Source organism: Anguilla anguilla, chromosome 10 (assembly GCF_013347855.1).
Source record: "Anguilla anguilla isolate fAngAng1 chromosome 10, fAngAng1.pri, whole genome shotgun sequence".
Taxonomy (NCBI): Eukaryota; Metazoa; Chordata; class Actinopteri; order Anguilliformes; family Anguillidae; genus Anguilla; species Anguilla anguilla.
The window spans coordinates 45330277-45352670 of NC_049210.1; the positions used below are offsets into that span (position 1 = coordinate 45330277).

Sequence of the window (22394 nt, forward strand, 5' to 3'; positions counted from 1 at the left end):
ACTGAGGCCCATGGGAGGGGGCACTCAGCAAACCCCCCGCTTTTATTAACTTGCGTCTTCAGGTCCCATAGCAGGCAGGTGGGTCGGTCACAATAAATTCTGCCTTGTAGATTTTTTTAGTCCTTGCGTGCCGAAATGTCCCGGCAGGAAAGGTGGAGAAGAGTCAATAATAAGTACGAGGGGCCGTAAATTTAGTTTTTATTGGCACCCGCTCCCACGACCGTCTCAAAGTTGTCGCACGCGCGCGCGCGTGTGTGTGTAATGAGTCGAGCACGCTGCACTTTCGAACGAGTGGCGAGTGGCCTGGCTGGCGGGACGTCCCGGAAAGTGCATCACGCTAATTGGGAAACGCGCCGTTGTCCATTTCGCGCAGAGACCGCCGTTTAGCTCGCCAACAATATCAGAGCTCGCCGTTTTATTATTTTATTTTATTTTATCGCATATTGTGCTGCTAGTGTGCGTTGCGGGAGAGTTGTCGGCATCAGGTCTTGATTGTAGGCTCTTGGTTGCCTTTGGTGTCTGTTATTGGCGTTTCTCTACGTGAGAACCACAGCTGTGCCAGTGGAAGTCAAGGAAGCCATTATGAGGCTTAAATAAGGGAAAAAGCATACACATATACATACATAGCATTTTGCTTCTGTGCAGATTTGACATTTTCCACTGGTTTGCTCTGTGGTTTTATGCAGGTAAACTAGTGCTAATTGGATACCTACTATGATCTACTTGGTACTGGCAATGTCCCCATTAATTCATGCTTGTTTACTAATGGTGATTAACGTCATTTCATTAGTTGACACATCCAGTTTGTGTATCCTCAATGGGCTCATAATTACATGTCTTGCGGTTGTGGAGGTGTAATCATAATCAGTTGTCTTGTCCAGGTAAATAACACGCATGCAATGCAGTGAACACACTTGACGTAGGCATCGCTGGCTCAAACATTGTTTCTTTCACCCGTGAGCACAAGAGCATTTTAAGAGTTTTGAGTGAGAGTGTGGCCTTTTTTTTTTTTTTTTTTACCCTCTTTCTCTAGGAAAGTTTTCGGAAAAGCAAATCTACTTTCCCCCCTTTTAAGACATTAGGTACAGGCCATTAGCTCCGGGCGCGAAACCCGCTCGGAAAATGCATTATGTAGTGTGAAGCGACCGGCGCAAACCCGTCCGCCGGCGCAGTGCGGCGGACGGAAGAGCTCTTCAGCGCGTGCGACCCGCCATCGCGATTCTCCCGGTGACGCATCCGCCGGCCCGAATCCGCGCCAGAGTGCAGACGCGGGTTGCCATGACGAACGAACGCGCGCGCGGGGGGACGCACGGCGGAATGAACGCCGCCGCCGCCACCAAAGGTTGTTCTGGGTCCCGTCATAGCAACTGCCTCCGTGACAACCGGCGCGCGGCTGCACTCCGCGGCGCTCTCATTCCTAACCGCCGGCGTTTATTTTTACCCGCGTCGGGTGTCACACGCAGGGCAGCGAGGGCTGTTCCGCTTTCTCTTACAGAAGCGGCGCATCGACCACTTTCCTCCTGCATGAGCTAACCCGAGTGTGACAGCGCGAGTAAAAGGGGTTCGAGCACCGCGAACGCTGCCCGGCGTCGCTTAAAAGGCTGCAGCATACCCCCGCAGGGTTAGTTGAGGTGTTTATTATAGGAGTAATTCAGTCATTTAAAAAAAAAAAAAAAAAAATTGATAGATAAATTTATAACGAAATACTTCTTTGCCAACTACGTATCATATAAAATGGAAAATATCCTTTTGGCTCATTGACTTGTATGATGACGCCTAACCGAGCATTATTAATCCTAAGAATGCAGATGTAAAAGATGCAAAGTGGTATGAAAGTGTGTCTCTCATAAATCTCCTATCTGGCCCGGGCTGCAGCGTAGCTGCTTGGCTTCGCCGCCTTTTTGCTGCGGGCATGCGGTGACTTTCAATAAGGAACATGATGACCTCGTGCCCAGACCGTCTCCAAACCTCTCTCCTTTTCTTTATGTGTGAAAGCTATGTAAATGTAACACTTATGGAAAGTGGATGCTAATGCATAAAGTGTGTGTGTGTGTGTGTGTGTGTGCGCTTGCTTATTTATGCCTTTGACAGCACAGGGTACATTCACTAAAATGGTGAATACATTTTTTTTTGTTCTGCTCTGTTCTGTTCAGCTGTACCTGTGAATCTGGCTCTCAATTTCCTGTGATAAAATATGCAATTGCGGGCCTCTTTGTTGGGGGTTTTTTTTTTTTTTAGATAGGTATCTGTGAAAAAGGCGCTGGAAAGGCAGCCAGGTTAGCGTTCTCGCTGTTTTTATTTCCTGAAATTAACCCGGAATCCGTTTCCCGAGGAATCTGGCGGCTGCGGAGGCGAATTATGTGAATAATTTAGCCATTTGCCTTTCCCCTCACCACACTGCACACATAGCACCGGCGGCCATTTTTATTCAGATTATCCAACTGTCACCGTGACCGACGTGAGGTCAGGGCATCCTTCAGTAAGTCACCATTACCCGGGAAACGTTCCCTCGCACATTTTGATTTTTATAAATATATATCACTGCTTATGTAAGCACTGTGAGCTGTGATTGCCTAGCTTGAGGACGATTGATTTTTAATGAGCTGTTTAGGGTTTTATTTATTTATTTATTTTTAATGGTGAAGGTTGTGCTGACCGGTGTGCTGTTCCTAATTTTAGTTTCCAGAGAGGACTCCAGCCAGTCCCTGGCGTCCTGTTTGGCCCTCCTGCACTCCCCCATAGAGCCCTCTTCTGACAAGGTCCTGGGCAGAGAACCCCGCGGAACAGAGTCCTCCCACAGGTATGTGCCTTCCCAGAATGCAGCTCTTCGGAATCTCGCTCCGTATACGTGGTCTTCTGTGCTTGTCCTTAGTTTGCCTCGCAGATTACTTTTTTTTTTTAACTGAATGGAAGCTGTCTGCTGGCGGTGAACTGATGGTACACTATCGCGGAGACGAGGGGCCCTTATATGAAATCCTTACATGAGCAGGACAGAGTAATAATGACAGTTATTAATAAACAGCGAACAATGCCTTATGTCTGTTTTTACACAGTCTGGCTGCTTGCGGTCTGAACAGCAAATGGCGGTGCTTCTGGAATACCTTCACAGCACAAAGGTCATCTCTTTCAGAGGGTAGTCTGTGTCATTAATTTTGAGAAGCAATTTAAAGAAAGCATTACTTCTCTACTTTTGTATTTTTCGCTCGGCATTTTTTTATTAATTTCAGGTGCCTACCTGTTTCATTTAAGAAACTTTAAGTAAGGCCTCCTTGAAATGGTTCCTCTGTGTAAATGGAATCCAATTATGCTCAATGCAGCACTGAGGCTCTTCACAGTCCAATTTAGCCTGCGCTTGCAGGTTTGAAAATCCTTTGTTTTTCAAGAACAAATGTTTCCTGGGTTGGGCTGCCATTTCGCGCTCGGAGATTGATTGTTAATAAAGAGGTTACGGCACCCCTGCATTCACAATTCTGAGGCCAGACACGGCCAGCTCTGAATAAATAAAGGGATTTCTCAAGTTCTGTAATTTGTCTTGCGTTTTGTGGCCTTTCGTGGCCTATGTACTTCGCGACTCCAGCAGAAGTGCAGTTTAACGTTGGTCTGTTCCTCCGGTCGCCCTGGTGGAGGGAGTTGACCTTGGTGTCCTTGGAAATGAGGAATGAAAAAAAAACAAAAAAACAGTTCCTCTGTGTCTGGCCTCCTATCATCCCTGTTACCTCTAATTATCTGCTTTGTCCTAATTATCTGAATCCTTTTCTTTCCCCTGCCCTCTGTGATTGACTCAGGTCATCACTGCACATGAGAATCGAGTTCTCAGCTAATTCACCGGGTTAAATAAAGGTAAATAAAAGGAAAAGTAAATAAGCAGGTTCTACACGTATAAAATTCTCAGCATCCTTCTCTTCATCTGACATACAGCAGAATGTTCTGCTGTATGTAAGATGACCTGGCTGTGCTGTCCAGTGTTTGTGTGTGTTTTTACCCACCGATTTCCCTGCTCCTGTAAACTGCTTTAATAAAAGCTGTGGAAGGCCAGGTCCCAACGTGACCTGGGCTTGCTTTGTGGAACAATGGATTTTAAATCAAACAAATTATCCATCGTCTGTGTGAAGCACTTCCATTCTGCAGCGCTGACATTCATAATGAACAAAAATTGACTTTTGGAAACGTGCCAAAAAAGCTACAGAATTTTCATGGGTGTAGTAAAGTTCAGAAATTCGGTTTCTAACCTGAAAAGGGTGGATATTCCAGTGCTAATGGACACAGTTAGCTGCAGTAATTAGTGGGAGATGCAGATGTGGGGGGTTGTGGGTGGAGATGCAGATGTGGGGGGATGTGGGGGGAGATGCAGATGTGGAAGGTGATGGAGGATGTGGGGGGATGTGGGGGGAGATGCAGATGTGGGGGGATGTGGGGTGGAGATGCAGATGTGGAAGGTGATGGAGGATGTGGGGGGAGATGCAGATGTGGGGGGATGTGGGGGGAGATGCAGATGTGGGGGGATGTGGGTGGAGATGCAGATGTGGGGGGAAGTGGGTGGAGATGCAGATGTGGGGGGATGTGGGTGGAGATGCAGATGTGGGGGGATGTGGGTGGAGATGCAGATGTGGAAGGTGATGGAGGATGTGGTGGGAGATGCAGATGTGGGGGGATGTGGGGGGAGATGCAGATGTGGAAGGTGATGGAGGATGTGGTGGGAGATGCAGATGTGGGGGGATGTGGGGGGAGATGCAGATGTGGGGGGATGTGGGTGGAGATGCAGATGTGGGGGGATGTGGGTGGAGATGCAGATGTGGGGGGATGTGGGGGGAGATGCAGATGTGGAAGGTGATGGAGGATGCTATTCTTGTGCGGGAGAAGGTAGGTCAGAGGCCTAACACCACTGGCTAATGCTGGCTGGAGGTATGGGTCGGTACTCTACAGGAATAACACGCTGAAGTCAATGATTGGTGCAGGAATAGTGCGCTGAAGTCGCCGATTGGTGCAGGAGTAACATGCGCTGAACTCTCTGATTGGCTGGAGGTATGGGACGGAACTGCACAGGAATATTGTGCACTGAAGTCTCTGTTTTCCTCCAGGCTGTTCCCCCTGTGCTCAAGCTGTGCTCAGCGGGCGTGGCTGGGACTGTGTCACTTGTTTCGTGATGTAGGCCTGTGCTAATATGGGGCTCAGTATAGCCTTTAGTGAATCTGTCAAAGCTGCACTAATGCATTGTGTATAACTCCAGACCGCTTAATGAGGCCCCAATTATGGAAAAGTACATATACATTTTTTGGAAATGTTGGATGAACATTCATGCACAGACAGCACTATAATATATGATGTATAAAAATGTATGTTTATGTATTTATGTAAATTATTTTATGGGGGGGGGGAATTAGCTCAGGAGGTAGAGTGGCTATCTGGCAATTGGAGAGTTGCCGGTTTGAATCCTAAAAAGTGTCGAAGTGTCCTTGAGCGAGACACCTGACCTCTAATAGCTCCCGACAGGCTGGTTGGCGCCTTGCGTGGCTGCCTTTCACTGCTGGTGAGTGACTGTGTGGGTGACTGAGAGCCATTCACTGTAAAGCGCTTTGTGCAGCTGTAGCTGATGGAAAAAGCACTATGCAAATGCAGTCCATTTCCATCATATATATATGTATAAGGCTGCTTACATATTTTTCTTTGTTTACCCGTTTTTCCTGGTAACTGTGAGGCGGCTGTGCTATAGGTTTGCTTCCTGGGTGGTGCCCAGTCCCTTGTACTGCATCAGTAAATATCCAGCTGTACAAATGGATTCCATGTTAATATAAAAGCTGAGTAAGTGACTCTTGGTTAAGAGCGTCTGCTTAAATGCCTGTAATAAACTGTAATGCAATGTAATGCGTCTAATATCAATAAATAGGCCCGTGTGATTTATGACGAAGTGCACCGACAGCGCCAGAAGATGAGTAATGATGCACCTTTAGCAAAGCCGCTTCTTAACCATCCACGTCCCGGAGATCAATCGGTCGCGTTCGCTCGGCCTCCCAAGTCACATGACGCTCGGGCGAGGTATATATGCGTAAATCAATGCAGTGTCACAACCTCACGGGGAAGGGTTAAGATCCACAGCTGCGCGGAGCCATCCGTCACTGTTGAAGTAAACCTGTTTCGCGTGGTGACACGAGAACACCCAAATCCTGTTAGCCTCAGAGGCCTGTTGCTCTTCTCGGGTAATTAATATTAGCACCTTTCATTTTAGATGGTTGTGTAAATATTTAATGCATTAAACATTTCTGTATTTCAGTTGAGTTTGTTTCTCCCAAAAAGGGCTGGTCTTTGGCATATTGATAAAACATGTACGCAGAAGGGTAGGGAGTGTTCATTATAAATCTGAAACTTATTGAAGCTTATTTAAGCATACGATATCCCACGGAATGATTCTGTGATACAGAATCAACTTCTTCTCTCACCATTTTTCATATTTCCCTGCATGAGAAGCTCCATCAGTAAGTGTTCTGTCTCCCCGGTCGCAGGTTCCAAAGAATCACAGGGTAAACAAAATAAACCAAAAGGTCATAATTCTAAAGGAAATGAACTGGAAAAGGGTATCATGGCATATCAATATGAAAACAATTTTGCGACTCTATAAACCCTTGAAGTGCAGTGAGTTTCTGCAGAATAAATTATGTGTTTGAAATTATTGAGTCCATGAATCAGTGTGTAAAAGAATGTTGCGAAAAAAGTAATTTTATTCAAATAAATTTTCTCTCGCCTGCGAGTAGTTTATTTTGAGTATTTACTGCTGATTTATATTTCGGGAAACACTCAATGAATGTGCAGTGCTCTTGCTGCAATTTCTCTCAATTTCTATTTGTTTTTGGGAAGAAATACAGTTTTCTTCAAAAATTAAACAAAAACAGTATGCATTCAAGCTGGATGACGTGATTTTACAGTAAAGTGTGTGTGTGTGTGTGTGTGTGTGCGTGTGAAGAATGGTCTAAAAGAGGCTAACTAACATATGGTCTGTCTTCCTTGTTTTCACATGGTTTAGTTGTTTATTTATTTTTCTTTGCAGCCCAGTGATTGACAGGGATTGATTCATATTTTTTTTTACCATTCCAGCTAGTGTTCTTTCGGTGGTGATAATTCATTCTGAAATGCGTAATTATTTCCGAGTTTGCATTCCCTCAAAATGGAAGGAATCGCAAAAAATAGACATGTCTGCTTTGAGCAGTGATTGTCTGTACATTCGTTCTGAAATAATGGAGCTCACAAAGTATGAGGTAAATGTTTTTTTTTTTTTTTTCCCCCAGAATTGTCATGTTTAACGTTTCCGGTGGAAAAAGGAAGAGGGCACGTAAACCACGTGGAGCTTTTCCTTTTTTGCGTGTGGAAAGAGAGGCTGCGCACGCTTGCCTGTCCTCCGTAGTTCCTGAACCGCTCGTCTGGCGATGCAGTGTTTTCGCGGAACGCGGCCGGGGGACCCGGGGGGTAGGGGCTCTGCCCGACGGTGCCCGGCTAAGTGTGAAGATTTATTATCCTTGGGAGACAATCTGGCCTGTTTATGCCGAAAATTCATCATCTGCTGAAGAGCCTGCCCCGAGCGGCTCCTGCCGGCTAATTTGCTGGGATCTGAGCCACAGGCGTGTAGTTCTGCAGACAGGCCTCTGACTGGTGGAGACCCGGAGACGGTGCTAACGTGCTAACTCTCTGCGCGCTAACGAGTAAACCGCTGAGACTGTGGCGCGACGCAGGCTCTCTATAAACAGCCAGTGATAGAGACAGGCCTCCGACTGGTGGAGACCCGGAGACGGCGCTAACGTGCTAACTCTCCGCGCGCTAACGAGTTAACCGCTGAGACTGTGGAGCGATTCGGGCTGTCTATAAACACCGGGTGATTAGAGACAGTCCTCGAAAGTACGAGGAGGACGGTGTCTTTGTGCGACCGCGGACGTCACGGCTTCGCTGTCGTAACACGGCGACATTCCGCCGATCGCGGACCACAGGCCGCTAAACGGTTTCCTGACAGAGAGAGAGAGTCGTCTGAGTGCACGGTGGTGGGCAGAGGCATTACTCATGGCCCGAGTGGGCAGGCGACGGCATTCATCCGGCTGTTTAGCCACGGAAATAAGCAGCGGAGGGGAGGTGTGCTTGATAATGTGTCATCCGTCCCCACCGCGCACTGTTCCGTCTGCTGTTTCCATAGGAACAGTTAGACTCTCTCATCCTCTGAACTTCCAGATCCTTCCTGTCAGGGCTCCGGATGGCAGCGAAGCCGTAAATAAGCCAGGCTAAAAACTGTACTCTCCCGCTGCTCTCTGTTTCCCCTCGCTGTAAATAATGGCGGCCAGTTACCGAGATCTATAACTGATCATCTGTTACAACCATTAAGACGTATTTTATGCCTTCTAGATGAGGCCCGGTGAACGATCAATCCTCTCCCTCAGCGCGTGCGGCCATCGAATTTCCTGACTTGTTAAAAGAGGCGGCCTGTATTTCATCGACTGCACCGCGGGCCTAATCGTCAGGCCGAGGCCATTAAGGCCGTCTTCCCATGATGCAGTGGAAACGGCCGCCCGTTCTTCACCGGTCGCGTTCGCCAAGTGCGCTCAGCGGTTCCCCTCGGTCCCACCCCCCCCCCCCCCCCCCCCCCCCCCCCCCCCCCCCCCCCCCCACGCGTCTGCCATCAATAACGACTGTCGGCTACGCTTCGTCTTACCGCGTCGGTTCGTCTGAGCGCCGTTCCTCTTTTTTCCTTTCTCTCCGAAGCGCTGATTTACGGTCGCGATATGACGGAGTGCGTTTCCCCTCCGAGCCCAAACGGCACCGTTTACCGGGACGGGCCAGGTGAAGCCGAGGCGACCGTGCGGACCTAGCGACCGCGAGCCCAGCGCCAAATTTTTATTCCGCCGCTTTGCTGTTTACGTATCTGCTGACAGACAAAAACAAGGCACTCATTTCATTGTTAAATGGATGAAGTCTGGAAAAAGCAGTCTGCTTAATTAGCTTATTACTAAACGGTCTGCAACTGTAAAGCACAAACTTTTAGAAGTCGTGGTCTGTTATTAAAATCCATAAAGCATTTATTCGTATTGAGCCTACTGTTTTTGGGTGTGTCGGCTAAATTAAATCAAAATGCTGTGGAAAAACTATTAGGAGGTCCTGGAAAATGAAATGGAAGTGTATGTTGGCCCAGATAGTATTTCCGTTTCTGTGCACTGAACATAACTGACCGGGATATTTTCTCCCACATTTGCTCATAGGAAAGGAGGTGCTTGGAAGTGCATGCTCCATTTCCTGGGAAACAACCTTACAAGTGATGGGAGGTGATTTTGAAGGGTAACTGAAGCAGGAAAGTAATAGTCCACGATCACAGTACAACCCAGGACCAGTGAATCTTACTGTGTCTGTTGCTTTGGAGCCGTGATTAAATATGCAATTTGATTCTGAATTAAGGTATTCACAAACTGTACTGTTGATCAAGGGTGCCAGAGTCATTTTCAGGAATTACATTTTTTAAAATGTTTTTATTCTTGCCTGTCAAATTTGCAATGTCTGAGGGAAATAACTTGGAAAATCAACACAACACTGAAACCGAACCGGTTGCTGCGCTGGCGGTCCTCTACGCGATTTTCATTTCTTTTCCAGCGGGCGCTTTGTCTTTATTAATTACCGGTGCCGTTCTCCAGCGCTCCGCTCATTCCAGCGAATTTGGAAGCGGCGGAATAACACACAATTAGCGCTGGAGTGCAGTCTGACAACATCGAGACCTTTTGAAATGAATCTGAATCTGCTCGTTTGAGCCCAATGACGAGTGTAATGTCTGAATTAGCTACGTCAATACTTGAATGAATGAAGTGTTCCCAACACCTTTAAAACCCCCGCTTCACCACGGCTCTGCGTCTTCAGTTCAGACCTCCACGGAAGCAGCAGACGGCGAATAGCTGCATAAATCTTCACCTCCACCTGCGCATCTCGGCCAGTTATTAAGGAGCACCGAGATTGCTCCTGCAGCCGTGGAAACGGAATTCGTTACAATGCCACTGGGGTGGTTAAAAAAAAATTGCCGTTATCTTAGCCGGGCTGCGCTGTTTATTTACATGAGATCCGCGTGTGAACAAAATCGACTCCGTTTCGCACGGCGTCACTACGAACGCACCCGCACGCGCTCAGCCGGTTTCGGAATACCTGGGTGATAGCATCTGAGAACGCGGTGACAAAGTCCCGGCCCCAACCCGGAATTAGGTGTACCGGGAGGCGATACAGGCGCACCGAAAGCACCCGAGGCCTCTTTGTGCTATCGCGTAATCCCTGAGCTGGTGCAAATGCAGCGGTGGAAATTTATGGCCAAGTGAACTGTAGGGGAGGCGCCACTGCGAGAGAATGTTCCAGAATTGGCGCCTGTGCTGCTCTCCAGTCCTGAACTGGATGCGTAGTGAGAGAGGGACAGTTGTTTTAATCAAATCCACAGTTATAGCCAGAGGGAAGAGGAGGTACATTAGACAGCAGAACCAAGCAAAAAAAGAATGTCTTTAATTAGTTTGTTACTGGTTTACATTTTCATATGCAATATGCTGTTAGATGAACAACGTATGCCGTGAATATTGCTGCAGGAATATTTTATGTCAATGTATGTTGTTCATTTGACCATTGAATTTCTCATGAATTTTTTATTAGAAACGCTGATTAGAAATGAAAGTTATTGCAAAGTATTTCTTTTATGTTCTGTTATGATAATTTTTTTTTTTTTTTAATCAGGGGAAAACTGATGCTGGTAATTCTAAACATTTGGTGGTCCTTATTTACGTTTAATAATTATATGAATGTTGTGTACCCTTTTATGGATCGGAGTGCACATTTAAAGCCAGTGTATTGTATGAATTAATGTGATGCTTTTAATCTGTGGAACTTGCTCATGTTGTGGAGCATGTACGTCTATCACGAAGTAATGCAGAACATTAAGCAGTGGGACAAGTCCATCAACATTATTTATTAATTTTCTTTAGAGGCAAATCACCAACAAAAAAAAATAAATAAATAAATTCTAAAGTGCTCTCCATATCCTCATTGTCTTATTGTCACAGGGGCTGTGTTGCATATGAATAATTCTGGTTGTTGAGGGCGTCTTGTAGGAATAGCAGAGATGTTGTAGAGGCAGGACAGAAATCACCCAGAGAGGAGGTAATTGAATCTGCAGGATATGATCTGTGTACGCTTGAGTTGAGACCGAGACAGAGACAAGTCCTGATGGACACTGCGCGGTGGCGTAGAGTAAGATATCATAATAAACACCTCTCCTGGGTGGATGAGTAAGCAACGTTCTGGTTCCCCCCCCCCCCCCCTTTGTTTCTGTAAATTTGGCGCCCAGCATGGGGGGGTTGAACATGTCCAGTTCCCTCCCTAATTTGGAATATCCAGCTGCCTGTTTGTACCCCCGTTCATTTGCTATTGCCACTGCCGATTTGGGAGAGTGAAGACATCCTCGGTTCTCCTCTGAAACACGTGCTGTCACCAGCCTGCTTATTTTCAGACCCGAGCCCACAGCCAGGCTCACGTAGAGTTTGTGTTCGAGTCCCACAGCCGGGCTCACGTAGGGTTGGGTTCGAGTCCCACAGCCAGGCTCACGTAGGGTTGGGTTCGAGTCCCACAGCCAGGCTCACGTAGGGTTGGGTTCGAGTCCCACAGCCAGGTTCGCGTAGGGCTGGGTTCGAGTCCCACAGCCAGGCTCACGTAGGGTTGGGTTCGAGCCCCACAGCCAGGCTCACGTAGGGTTTGGGTTCGAGCCCCACAGTCTGGCTCACGTAGAGTTGAGTCGGAGGACAACATTGTGTATGTGACCCTTGGCACAAGGGGGTCACGAGAGAGCGATGAAATGCAGACCCCCTCTGACTTCCCTGGGAAACACAATCGCCAGCTGCGGGTCGCCCTGTGGACGTACCGGCCCCAGTCGGCTCTGGTCCGGTGGGTTCCGGTCGGAGACCGTGAGGCTCATGCGCGCTCCACTTCCATCCTCCCCGAAGCCGAGAAGCAGAAATTCTCCCCTCAGCCCCCCTGTTAGCGAAGGGAAATAAAGGCCGGATCTGCTTTGTCCGATGCTGCAGATATTACCGAGCCTGAAAAGGAAGCTACGCTGCAGCAGAAGCTGTCCCGCGCGCAATCCACAGCATTATCGGCTAATAAGGGCTGAATCTGAGAGCCAGCATGGCGTCCGCTGCGGATCAGCTGTCCCGCGCGCAATCCACAGCATTATCGGCTAATGACGGCTGAATCTGAGAGCCAGCATGGCGTCCGCTGCGGATCAGCGCCTCGTCCCTGCCGATGATCAGGCCCGGAGTTTTCCTTCACAAGGTTTCACAGGTTGTGCTCTGCTTCTTTCCAGCCTGAACCAAAGTCATACCAGAGAACAGTGGCAGCAGCTCTAGTGCAGAAACACAGGCAAAGTGTGCTACAGGATGGGAGGGTTTTAAAAATTTTTTAAAAAAAAACTTTTTTTAAGCATAAGACTAAAGAGATGGATTTACATCATGATTAAAAAAATATATTTTTTTTAGAACGTCTCTGTTTTCAGAATGCGACGAGGCAGGTTTATTGCATAACGTAAGGGGGCCCCCCCCGTTTCACGATGATGTGCCTGCCGCCTGTTTTTAGCATTTTGAAGTTTCGGGACAAGCAGGAATTCTGCTGCCAGAAAAAGCTAATGATCTAGCGGGGGCTATATTGGAATAATTAGCTCGCTCAGGTAGGACGACTTTGGCCTATTTAGTGCTTTTGCAGGCAGGGAGACAGTAGAATTATAAAGTCTGCTCAGCGCACTGTTTAATGGGAGTGCACAGAGACTGCGGATGGGGATATATATATATATATATATATATAATATATACACAGTAGCTCCATTTTTTTTTATTTTTATTTTTTAGTTTTTGCCGAGTCCCTCGCTGCAGCATTGTTGTGGTCTAATTGGAGAGTGGACAAAATAAAAATTTGGGGCTGTCAAAAAACAAAAGGCGCTTCTGTCACGCGGTCACAGGGAAAGCGAGGCACGCACGGGCGGTGTTTTCTTTTCCCAAAGTGTCCGGTGTGAGAAACGGGGGGGGGGCCGTGCTTTTACGCTCAGCCCTGTGGGAGAAATCAGCGTCCGGTACTCCCGAGACCTGTAACCTCAGGCCGTCGAGACCTCGGCTGGCTTGGGACCTCCGCAACAATTTATGTTTTGTTAGATTTTTAATAACCGTCGTCATCAAGGCGTGCTGGCGTCCCTGCTGCGAGCCCGTCCTTTTGCACCATTAAGGATCGGCGGTAAAAGCTGACGCCATGTTTCTGAGTAACCTTGCCAAGGTGTAACATGCGGGGGGGGGGGGGGGTGGAAACAGAGGCCCAACAGCCAATCCCTGTGGGACGTGATGCCTCACTCTAGTGAGTTCACAGGACAGTGGTTTAATCGACATGAAATGTAATTCTCCCGCCAGATATGCTCTGAATCCCAATTTTGTGCAGATGATGCAAAAGAAGCATAAAGAGAAATACAGCTGCGGTGTTGTTTTCAGGTCTCACTAAAGGCTGTAAGTCATGTGACTCGGATGAAAGCCCGCTTTGATTTGTTTTCGCAAATTTGATGAAATTGAGGTAAGGTTGTTGTGTTGCGTCAGTTTCTCCCGATTTCTGAAAGAAAAGGCATCCTTTGTAGTGGTGATATTTAGGGGCCCCTCAGGATTTCCTGTTATTGCATTATAGAAACAATCCGGATTATGCCTACTGTGCCAACAGGAAATTAAAGTGTACAGTAGCAAGATCATTGATGTGGATAAGATATACATCTAATGCTGAAATTGGTAACCAATTGTCCAGGGTCTGCCCATGGCTAGCTATGATTCTTTCATATTTAATGAAAAAAAAAAACTGTTGCTAACCTAAGCAAGCTACCTATGTTTACAGTTGCTAACAGTTGTTTTGTTGCCATGGTAATAACTGTTTGTCCTTGTCGGGGAGCGTGAGCTACAGTCGACGGCAGAAATGATTTCTCTGCTCAGTTCCACACTGTTGCTGCGACAGTGGTACAGCTGGGCTGGGCTGGGCTGAGCTGTCTAACTAGCGAGATGTATTTCACAACATTGCACTTTTTTTTCCCTCCTCAAGAGAGACGCTGAAACTTTTCAGAAGAAAGTGTGTTCTGCTTCTGCATTAAAAATTAAAAATCAACAATTCCCTCTCGTCTTTTCAGAAAGTCTAAATCCTGGTGCCTTTTTCCCCTCAGTCATATTTTATTAATGTTCACCATCTAGCCATAGCAGCCCCTGTAATGTCATACGCCCGTACATATTAGAAACATTGCTTTATGGTTAATAGTCGTGTCCAGCAGTTCAGTTTCATTACAGCTGTGGCAGGGCAATTTCTTGATTCTCTACTGGAATTCACAAACCTGCAACAGACTGAGGTTTCATATAAATATAACATGATGAAGATGACATCGCACTGGGACGCGTTTCATAAATACTGAGATGTCAGTCCCACCTCTGAAAATGAAAACATTTCGAATCTGGAGAGTGTTTTTCTTTTTTCTTTTCTGTAATATACACCCAACTAATTTGCAACTTGCGCAGATGTGGGCTTCTACCATGAGGCTCATTGAAGGGAAACCTTGAGCTTTTACCCGTATGGAGAAGCAGGCTTTTGAGGTGTTGTGGAGGAATATGCATCATACAAATTGGTCTTCCATATTCATTTAATAAATTATTTATTTATTTGGTTGTTTATTGTAAGCAGATTGATGCTTTAGAGGTGAAATTTTCTCATCGTAAGACTTAAACTAAATCTTTAAATACACAAGCTTTTAATGTGTTCAGAATTATTATTTCCTTTCAATCCAAGATGATCAGCAAGAGTCCATTTTTGACATGCATCCCGTATTTATTCACTTATTAAAGGAAAGTAAATTTTGTGCAATTTCACTAAAATTTGCATAAATGCTGTTTAGTTGGTTCTAAAAGCTTGGAAACCTCAAACAGTACCAAATTACTTTTGTTAAGAATATCCTCATAATTGTGTGCGTATGGTCCCTGATTTAAGTGATAAGTGCTTGGCATTGTATTGAAGCCCACGCCATTTCCAAAACCAACATTAATATTTGAACTTTAATTGCAAGCCGTATAAAGCTGCAGGAGTTTGGTCTTTAATGCTTAGTAACAGCACGTCGCAATTAGACTTTGAAAATCCAAGAGAGCCAGTTTGTGAAAAAAGTTAGCGAAGCTGTTTGAGGTTCTGTCCCCGTGCGACGCAGCGCCTTTTGTTTCCTGGAAAATCGGCCAGCCTTCACGGCACTTCGGTTTCGGCCAGAAACTCTACACTCAAATGACCTTGGGTTGCCCTTGGAAACTGATGGAAAAGTAGTGGATCACAGGGACATTTTCTACTGGAAAAAAAGTCCAATTAAAGTCTTAATTTAGCATTTCTGAGGTTCTGACTCAGGCCGAACCTTCAAGTGATGGACTTAATTAACAAAGTTCTTAGTTCCAAATGAGTAGCGCTTCATCAAAGGTGTTTATCAAACCTTGCAAATGCATATCGGTTATGGGAATCGCTGATATGAAATAATGAATATTTTCTTCCAACAATAAACAATAAGGATGCATAATCCCCCAAGGGCCAGATGACTGTAATACAGCAGTAATGATCTGGGTGTGCGTGCGTAAAATATACCTGCAATTACAAAAATGTACATACGCTTGCATATGTATACACACGTGCACTTAAACACATCGCCTTCAGGGTAGTAATCATCTTTGACATCTCTGAAGTGATGTCTTTCAGACGCTTTCTTCCATTATCTTGGAGAACTATTGAGGAAGAAGGATTTTTTTTTCTGTCAGATTTTCATTAAGGAAGAAACACCTTGAAAGTAGAATATCAAGATGCAGGGTGAGAGGGATTCAAGTGTTTGACATTTTTTGTTTCTAATTATTGAAGCCATTTTGAGCTGATTATGGTGTACGGGGGGGAGGCGCTCTCATCTTGGCTGTGTTAGGAGAGGCTGAGCCTCACTGTATGATAAACCCTGTGCTTTGTGGAAGACTTAATGAAGCTGAGGTCGCAGAAGTACCTGTCTTTACCATCAAGTCGCCTTCCATGTGGAATACCCTTCATTACGTTTCGAAGTCGATAGGCTCTAATAGACGGGGAACAGGAACACTCCTGTGCTCTTAGATTAATTGATTTAAATAAATACTTGGGAGTTGATTTTTTGGAGTGGCTGGTTTACCTTGAAATGGGGATCATCTTCGCTGAGTGTGTGTTTTTTGACACCTGGCAGAAAAAAGAAAAAACAATCCAAAAAAAAAAAAAAAAACGAATTTGCATATATTATGTGAGAGAGCCAGCAGATGCGTGGGTAATATGTAGGGTGGGTGACGGTTTTCTGCTTTCCGTACGGCGAACCTCCACCGGAGTTTTAGAATTTTTAGCAATTATTTGGGCTTATTCCTCAAACATTACAGCACAGGCCTTTGAGGTCACAGGTTTATGAGGTCATTATTTGCGCCAAGAAGCCTGAGAATCGTTACTTCTGCTGGCGTACGCTTGGAGAGAAATCCTGGTGGCCCGTTTTGACCGTGATGTTTTTTTTTTGCGCTTGCAGGGAGGGACCCCCGCGGGAGCCCAGGCCCACCTCCCTGCTGCCGTCCGATTGGTGCTTTCCCCGGGAGGAGGAGCTGGCGGGGCTGGACGGCCTCCCGTTCCGGCTGATGCAGCAGGACTGCACCGCCGTCAAGACACTGCTGCTGCGGCTGCGCAGGACGCTGCAGGAGGTACGAGACCCCGCCCCCCACCCAATACCCCACCCCCCAACCCCCGCCTCCGCCCCCAACCCCTCCCACTCCCCCCGACCCCCCTGACCCCCCCGCCTCCGCCCCCTGACCCCCCGCCTCCGCTCCCTGACCCCATCCCACCGACCCCCCTGACCCCATCCCCGGGATATGCAGCACTGAGGCCTTAGTCTGTCCATTTAATAATTCGACCGAAACCTTCAGAAAGTTTTTTTGTTTTTCGTGGCGTAGTGAGAAGCTAAATGCGCTCGGTGCTCAGTTGAGGATTTCATCTGCTTTTCAGGCGGTGAAATGGGTTTTAAAGTAAGACCGTTGGCTCTTTTGAAGAAGAATTCCGAGCTTTTCAAGCGAAGAAGATAATGATCGCAACGCTTCTCAAGGGGCAAAGAAAACAAAAGGAAATTATGTCCAAATTATAACAAACATAATCAGCGATTTGCGTAATGACTTATAAAATTATAATTCAAAATGGCTGTTTGCACTCACCAGGCTTGTTTTCTTTGGCTAATTTTCCATTTCCGCATCAGTTACAGAATGGCCGTTACAAAATCCAGGACATTTCCCACCCAACAATGGCAGTCCATTATGCAGAAAGTACCGAAGCCAGAGTGTTAGTGCTGCCTGTAAGCTTATGCTGAAAGTAGTCTTCACCACCACTGCCACTATTAAGAAACCAGCGAGCCATTTTTATGTTCCAATGTAAGCATAGCTTTAGGAAGGATCACACTGGCTTCCCCTTTGTGTGAACAGGATTGGAGTGTGTGTGTGTGTGTGTGTGTGCGTGCGTGTTTCTTTGTGTGTTTGCGTGTCTGTGTGCATTAGTGTGTGTGTGAGTGTGTGTACGTGTTGGCGTGTGTGTGCATGCGTGCGTGTGTGTGTGTTGGCGTGTGTGTGTGTATAGGAGTGTGTGTATGTATGAGTGTGTGTGCCTGTGTATGTGTGTGTGTGTGTGTGGAAGTGAAGGCAGTGGGAAGCAGCGATGTGTTGAGTGTGTGTGTGTGTGTGTGGGAAGCAGCGATGTGTTGAGTGTGTGTGTGTGTGTGTGTGTGTAGGAAGCAGCGATGTGTTGAGTGTGTGTGTGTATGTGTGGGAAGCAGCGGTGTTGAGTGTGTGTGTGTGTGTGTGTGTGGGAAGCAGCGATGTGTTGAGTGTGTGTGTGTATGTGTGGGAAGCAGCGGTGTTGAGTGTGTGTGCACGGCGGTTACTCTACGGCGGGCCCCGTTATGGCTGAAGGTGCCGGGGCCAGGTGTGCAGGTACGGCCCGTCTCTGGAGGCCCGCCCGAGTCTGCCGGTGACTCATCCTGTCTTTCGCTCAGGAACATGAAGCTTTCTGTCAGTTTATTTCTCAGGGTGGGCTGGAGTGGCCGCCCCCCCTTCGGCAAGCTCTGCTCCTCTCAGATCCTCTCCTTCCTTCCTACCTCCACGGTGCCAGGTTTGCCCCCCTTTGTGAAAGCTGAGCGCGGAAAACAACCTGAACTGTCTCCGGGCAACATCCAGCTCAAACTTTCAGTCCGCTTGGATCGCGCCGTCTGTGGCCGCTCGGTTTGCGTTCCCGTTACATAACCGGGCCGTCCAATCGGATGCAGCGACTCGGACACTTCTGCCCTGCTCTCCCTGCTCTCGCTGTCTCCAGCATCACTTTCTGTTGTCAGCCTGTCAATCACAGCACCGCGGGCCATAAAGCATGTCAGCATCCCCCCTTTTTCCTTCCCGTGGCTGAATGCCAGCCCACCTCTCTCTCTCTATTGGCTTAAACGTGACCCACACACCTGTACACAGAACCGCTCTGTCTCTCTAATCTCTCTCTCATTCTGTCACAGTTCAGAGCGTCAGCGGTCGTTATCATCACTGTTTCAAAAAGAAAAAAAAAAGAAAAAAAAGAGGCAATAACAAGGAACATATACAGTGTGCATAAATATATGTGCTTGGGTCACCGAACTGCATGACGAAATAAAAAAATAGGTCGGCGTGTGTAATACTTCCGTTCCCTGTGCCAAGCTGAGCCAGTTTATGAGCGTGAGTCCAATGGCAGGCCAGGGAGAGCGGAGGCTGGGGCTGGGATGTCTGTGGACTGCGATCGACCTTGACAGAGAGTTCAGAGGGTAGCGAAGCCCCCTGTAATTTTAAAGATAGGGGGGGCGGCATAGCTCAGGAGGTAAGAGCGGTTGTCTGGCAGTCGGAGGGTTGCCGGTTCGATCCCTCGCCCTGGGCGTGTCGAAGTGTCCCTGAGCAAGACACCTGACCCCTAATCGCTCCCAACGAGCTGATTGGTACCTTGCATGGCAGCCTTTCACCGTTGGTGTGTGAGTGTGTGTGTGTGAGTGGGTGAATGAGAGGCATCAATTGTAAAGCGCTTTGGATAAAAGCGCTGTATAAATGCCGTCCTTTTACCATTTACCGAGATAAATCGGGGGGTTCAGTTCCGGGGGATCTTCAGTAGGCCGCCGTTTGTGCTTCTCACTCGCGGGAGTCTGTCTGAAGCTCGGGAGAAACGCTCGGCGTCTGACGGTTTCGTTTTTTTGTTTTTTTTACCTCGGCGGCGGCGGCGGTTAGCAAGCGCTGACATCAAGGTGGGATAAGTGCCTCATTTTTCTTGCCGCTTTCAGCGCACATTTCACCTTTTGGTTTGTTTTTGTAGTCGACGCCACAAAGCGCCACAAACGCCTTGTTTAATGCCAGACATTATTTTCTATTATCTTTACCCAAGCCAAGTTCAGCGAGCACTGCACACCCAGACGGGGGCTGGCTAATGACCCTGAGCGCACTAAAGTCCGGAGCGTTTGCAGTTCCACTTGATGCGGTCAGAAGTGGTGGTTATTAAGGCCATTTTTTATTCCTCTGCTAAACTAGCTACTGCTGCTTTTATTTATTCCCCTTTTATAAGGGCGTGGAGTCCACACGTCCCCTTTAGCAGCCATGCATTTTGTTAAAACGAGTCGAAACGGAAGAGATCTGTCCGCGTTTAATAACTTCAGAAAAAAGCTAGTTTGCTGAATTCCCAACTGACGTGCTTTTGAAAGTGTTAGAAAAGTACTTAGTGTGGACACATCTTCTCCCCACTGGCAGGGCCCGCTGAAGTTCTCCAGACCTTTCTGTTTATAAAACCAAATTTAAAATCAATGGGACGGCTGGCTCAGATCTGTAAGCAGAATACACAGAGACACCGCTAATGCTGTGATACCTCTGGCTGGCACCTCCAGTGCGTGGATATTGGCTATGCTGATAGGCAGGAATGAGGAGTGCTTAATTTGATTTTGACACCGAGCGTGACAAACGCTGCCCTCGGTGATCTCTGTCCCAGCCTGCCTCCTTATAAACATAACAGGCTATCACTCCTTTTAATGCACAGATAAGTCGCACTAGCGGTTTCATAAGCTCTGCGCATCCTGATAGGCCCGTCTTACGCTTACCCGATGGAACAAAACAAAACCGCGGCTGCGAAATCCATTTATTCGCTGAAGCCAAACGAAACAGCGAGGGTGTTTGGACGGGCTCGTGTGACCGAACTCCGTAACATCGCCACAGGTGTGCCTGCTAATTACGGAGGAACGAACGGGAAGATCCTCCGCTTAATCAGAATCGTGTGCTTCAAAATGTTTGTCCCTTCTGCTAATTATGTGGAACCGACACCGCGGACAGGGAAATAAACCGGCTCGGATTACCGTACCACGCTGTGGAGAAAAAATACGACGTCGATGATGAGAAAAAATACGACGTCGACGAGCACGATGGCGTTCACAGAATCGCTAATTTAGCGCAGGTTCGGGCGTTGTGGATTACGCTGGTTTTCGAGGTCACGGCTTTTCGAGAGGGGGCGGGGCGAGAGTCCCCCTGGCGCTCCGATACGGCCGGGCCGGGCGCCCCCCTCTGCGTTTCGGCTCTCTCATTCAGCCTGAGCGGGCGATGATGTCATCACCTCTCTTTTCTTTCGCCTTCGGGACCCCCCCCCCCCGCGATTCGAACCCCCCGCAGCGAGGCCTGATCCGGCCCCCTGTACCATGTTTCTTTTCTTCTCCTCTCGTCTCTCTCTCTTTCTCTTTTCTTCCTTTTCTTCCTTTCTTGTTCTCTGCGGTTCGTCTCGGGAGCCAGGCCAGACAGGGCCGGCTGAGACCTCTCTCGGAACGAAGCCCCAAATAACAATCAGAGAGGCCGGGGGGGGGGGGGAAGGTCCCGCGGACGGGCGCGTGACGGAGGAACATGAATATTAAAGGGGGGCGAGGCCGTGCCCTCTCTGCTGACTCCACGCTCTCATTAACTTGCAAATTCGCCGCCTTCCGTCGCCGCGCGGACGCCGCTCGCTAACAGGAATCAGAGCGGCCTGTTCGTTTACTTACTGCTTTGTTTGCTCAACACCCCCCTGATCTCCCGTGCTCACTTTTTGTACGTCTCCTCCTCTCCCCGTTTTTAGTGTTTTCGTGCTCCTGTCTTCCAGAAGGAGGCCCGGAGTTATTAAATCCTGTGCACTCGGTCCAATTTAGAAAAATAAAATTAAATTAAAGAAAGAAAATTGGCAGCCAAAATGACTTTTTATATCTCCCCAGGCTTCAAAGGCCTTTGAATGACAGGCTGTGGATTGTAAATACCCTGCACCGTTCGGGGCTGTTTGGTGGCTTGGTTTTCTTGCGAACGTAAAAAAAAAAAAGTGCATTACCAAGGTGTGTGTGTAAAAGATGTGTGTTTAGCCCCCTCCCTCTCTCCGTCCCTCCCCACACTCTCACTCCACCCCCATTACAGGGATTCATCTTTTTGTTCTGCCCAAGATTTTAATAAAAAAACCTGCCAACAGAGGGAAAAAAAACGATGGTACATTTTGGCCCCACATTATCGTATGTTCAGGAAATTCATGTGGCCTCAATTGATCCATTTTAGAGATAGTAAAATATTATGTGTTATCTGTAAAAGGAGCGAATAAATATTTGAACACTACCCACGAGGAATATATAAAAAATATCCATATTTGGAGGCCATTATAGGCTATAGGCTATATAGGTACCAACTGCATAGATGCATATAAATGTGTCAGAATTTTATAGGCAGAAATAGGCTAATGGCAGCCAGAGTTCTTTTTTTCTTTTTTCTTTATTCTTTTTTTTTTTTCCAAAGGCCATGGGCGTTAGCTAAAAGCAGGGGGTATAAAAATATAGTAAAATACTTTATGGTTTTGATGGAATTGTCCTCTAGGTCGGCCTTGGCACCCACGACATTAGGCAAGCAATCAAACTAAATTATTTATCCGCAACACAACTTCATACCTCAGCAGATTCTCTCGCCCTGTCCTTGCTTTGTTCCGAAGCCGTCTTCAGTCTCCCTGTCCATTTTTTCTTTTTTTTTTTTTTTTCTTCTTTTTTTTGTCGTGTCTGAATGCTAAATTCCTTTTTCGACAGCCTTGGCTGTGTATGGAGCGCTCGCTAGCCGGTCGGGTTCTTTGGTGCGGTCCAGTTTGTGGTGTGTCTGCCGTGGTGTTTACAGTAATGGCCGCCACGGCACAGAAATGAAAAAACAAAATGGACATTAGAGGGGAATCAGCACAACCAGTTACATTCGGATGTTCAGGTGGAAGTGCAGTGTTTGTGCATGTGGCATGGCCATACAGTTATTTTCCATAAAATAATAGGC

The 22394-nt window shown here is 47.3% G+C and overlaps 1 protein-coding gene across 3 annotated transcripts in view; it reads left to right on the forward strand.

Moving 5' to 3' along the window:
- ccser1 (coiled-coil serine-rich protein 1) overlaps nucleotides 1-22394 on the forward strand; it is a 97210-nt gene that overhangs the window by 21071 nt on the left and 53745 nt on the right. For all 3 annotated transcript variants that reach the window (XM_035379643.1, XM_035379644.1, XM_035379646.1), the window contains exons 5-6: nucleotides 2680-2800; nucleotides 16592-16760. In XM_035379643.1, coding sequence (XP_035235534.1) covers nucleotides 2680-2800; nucleotides 16592-16760 — 290 coding nt within the window. The remainder of the gene's footprint in view (nucleotides 1-2679; nucleotides 2801-16591; nucleotides 16761-22394) is intronic.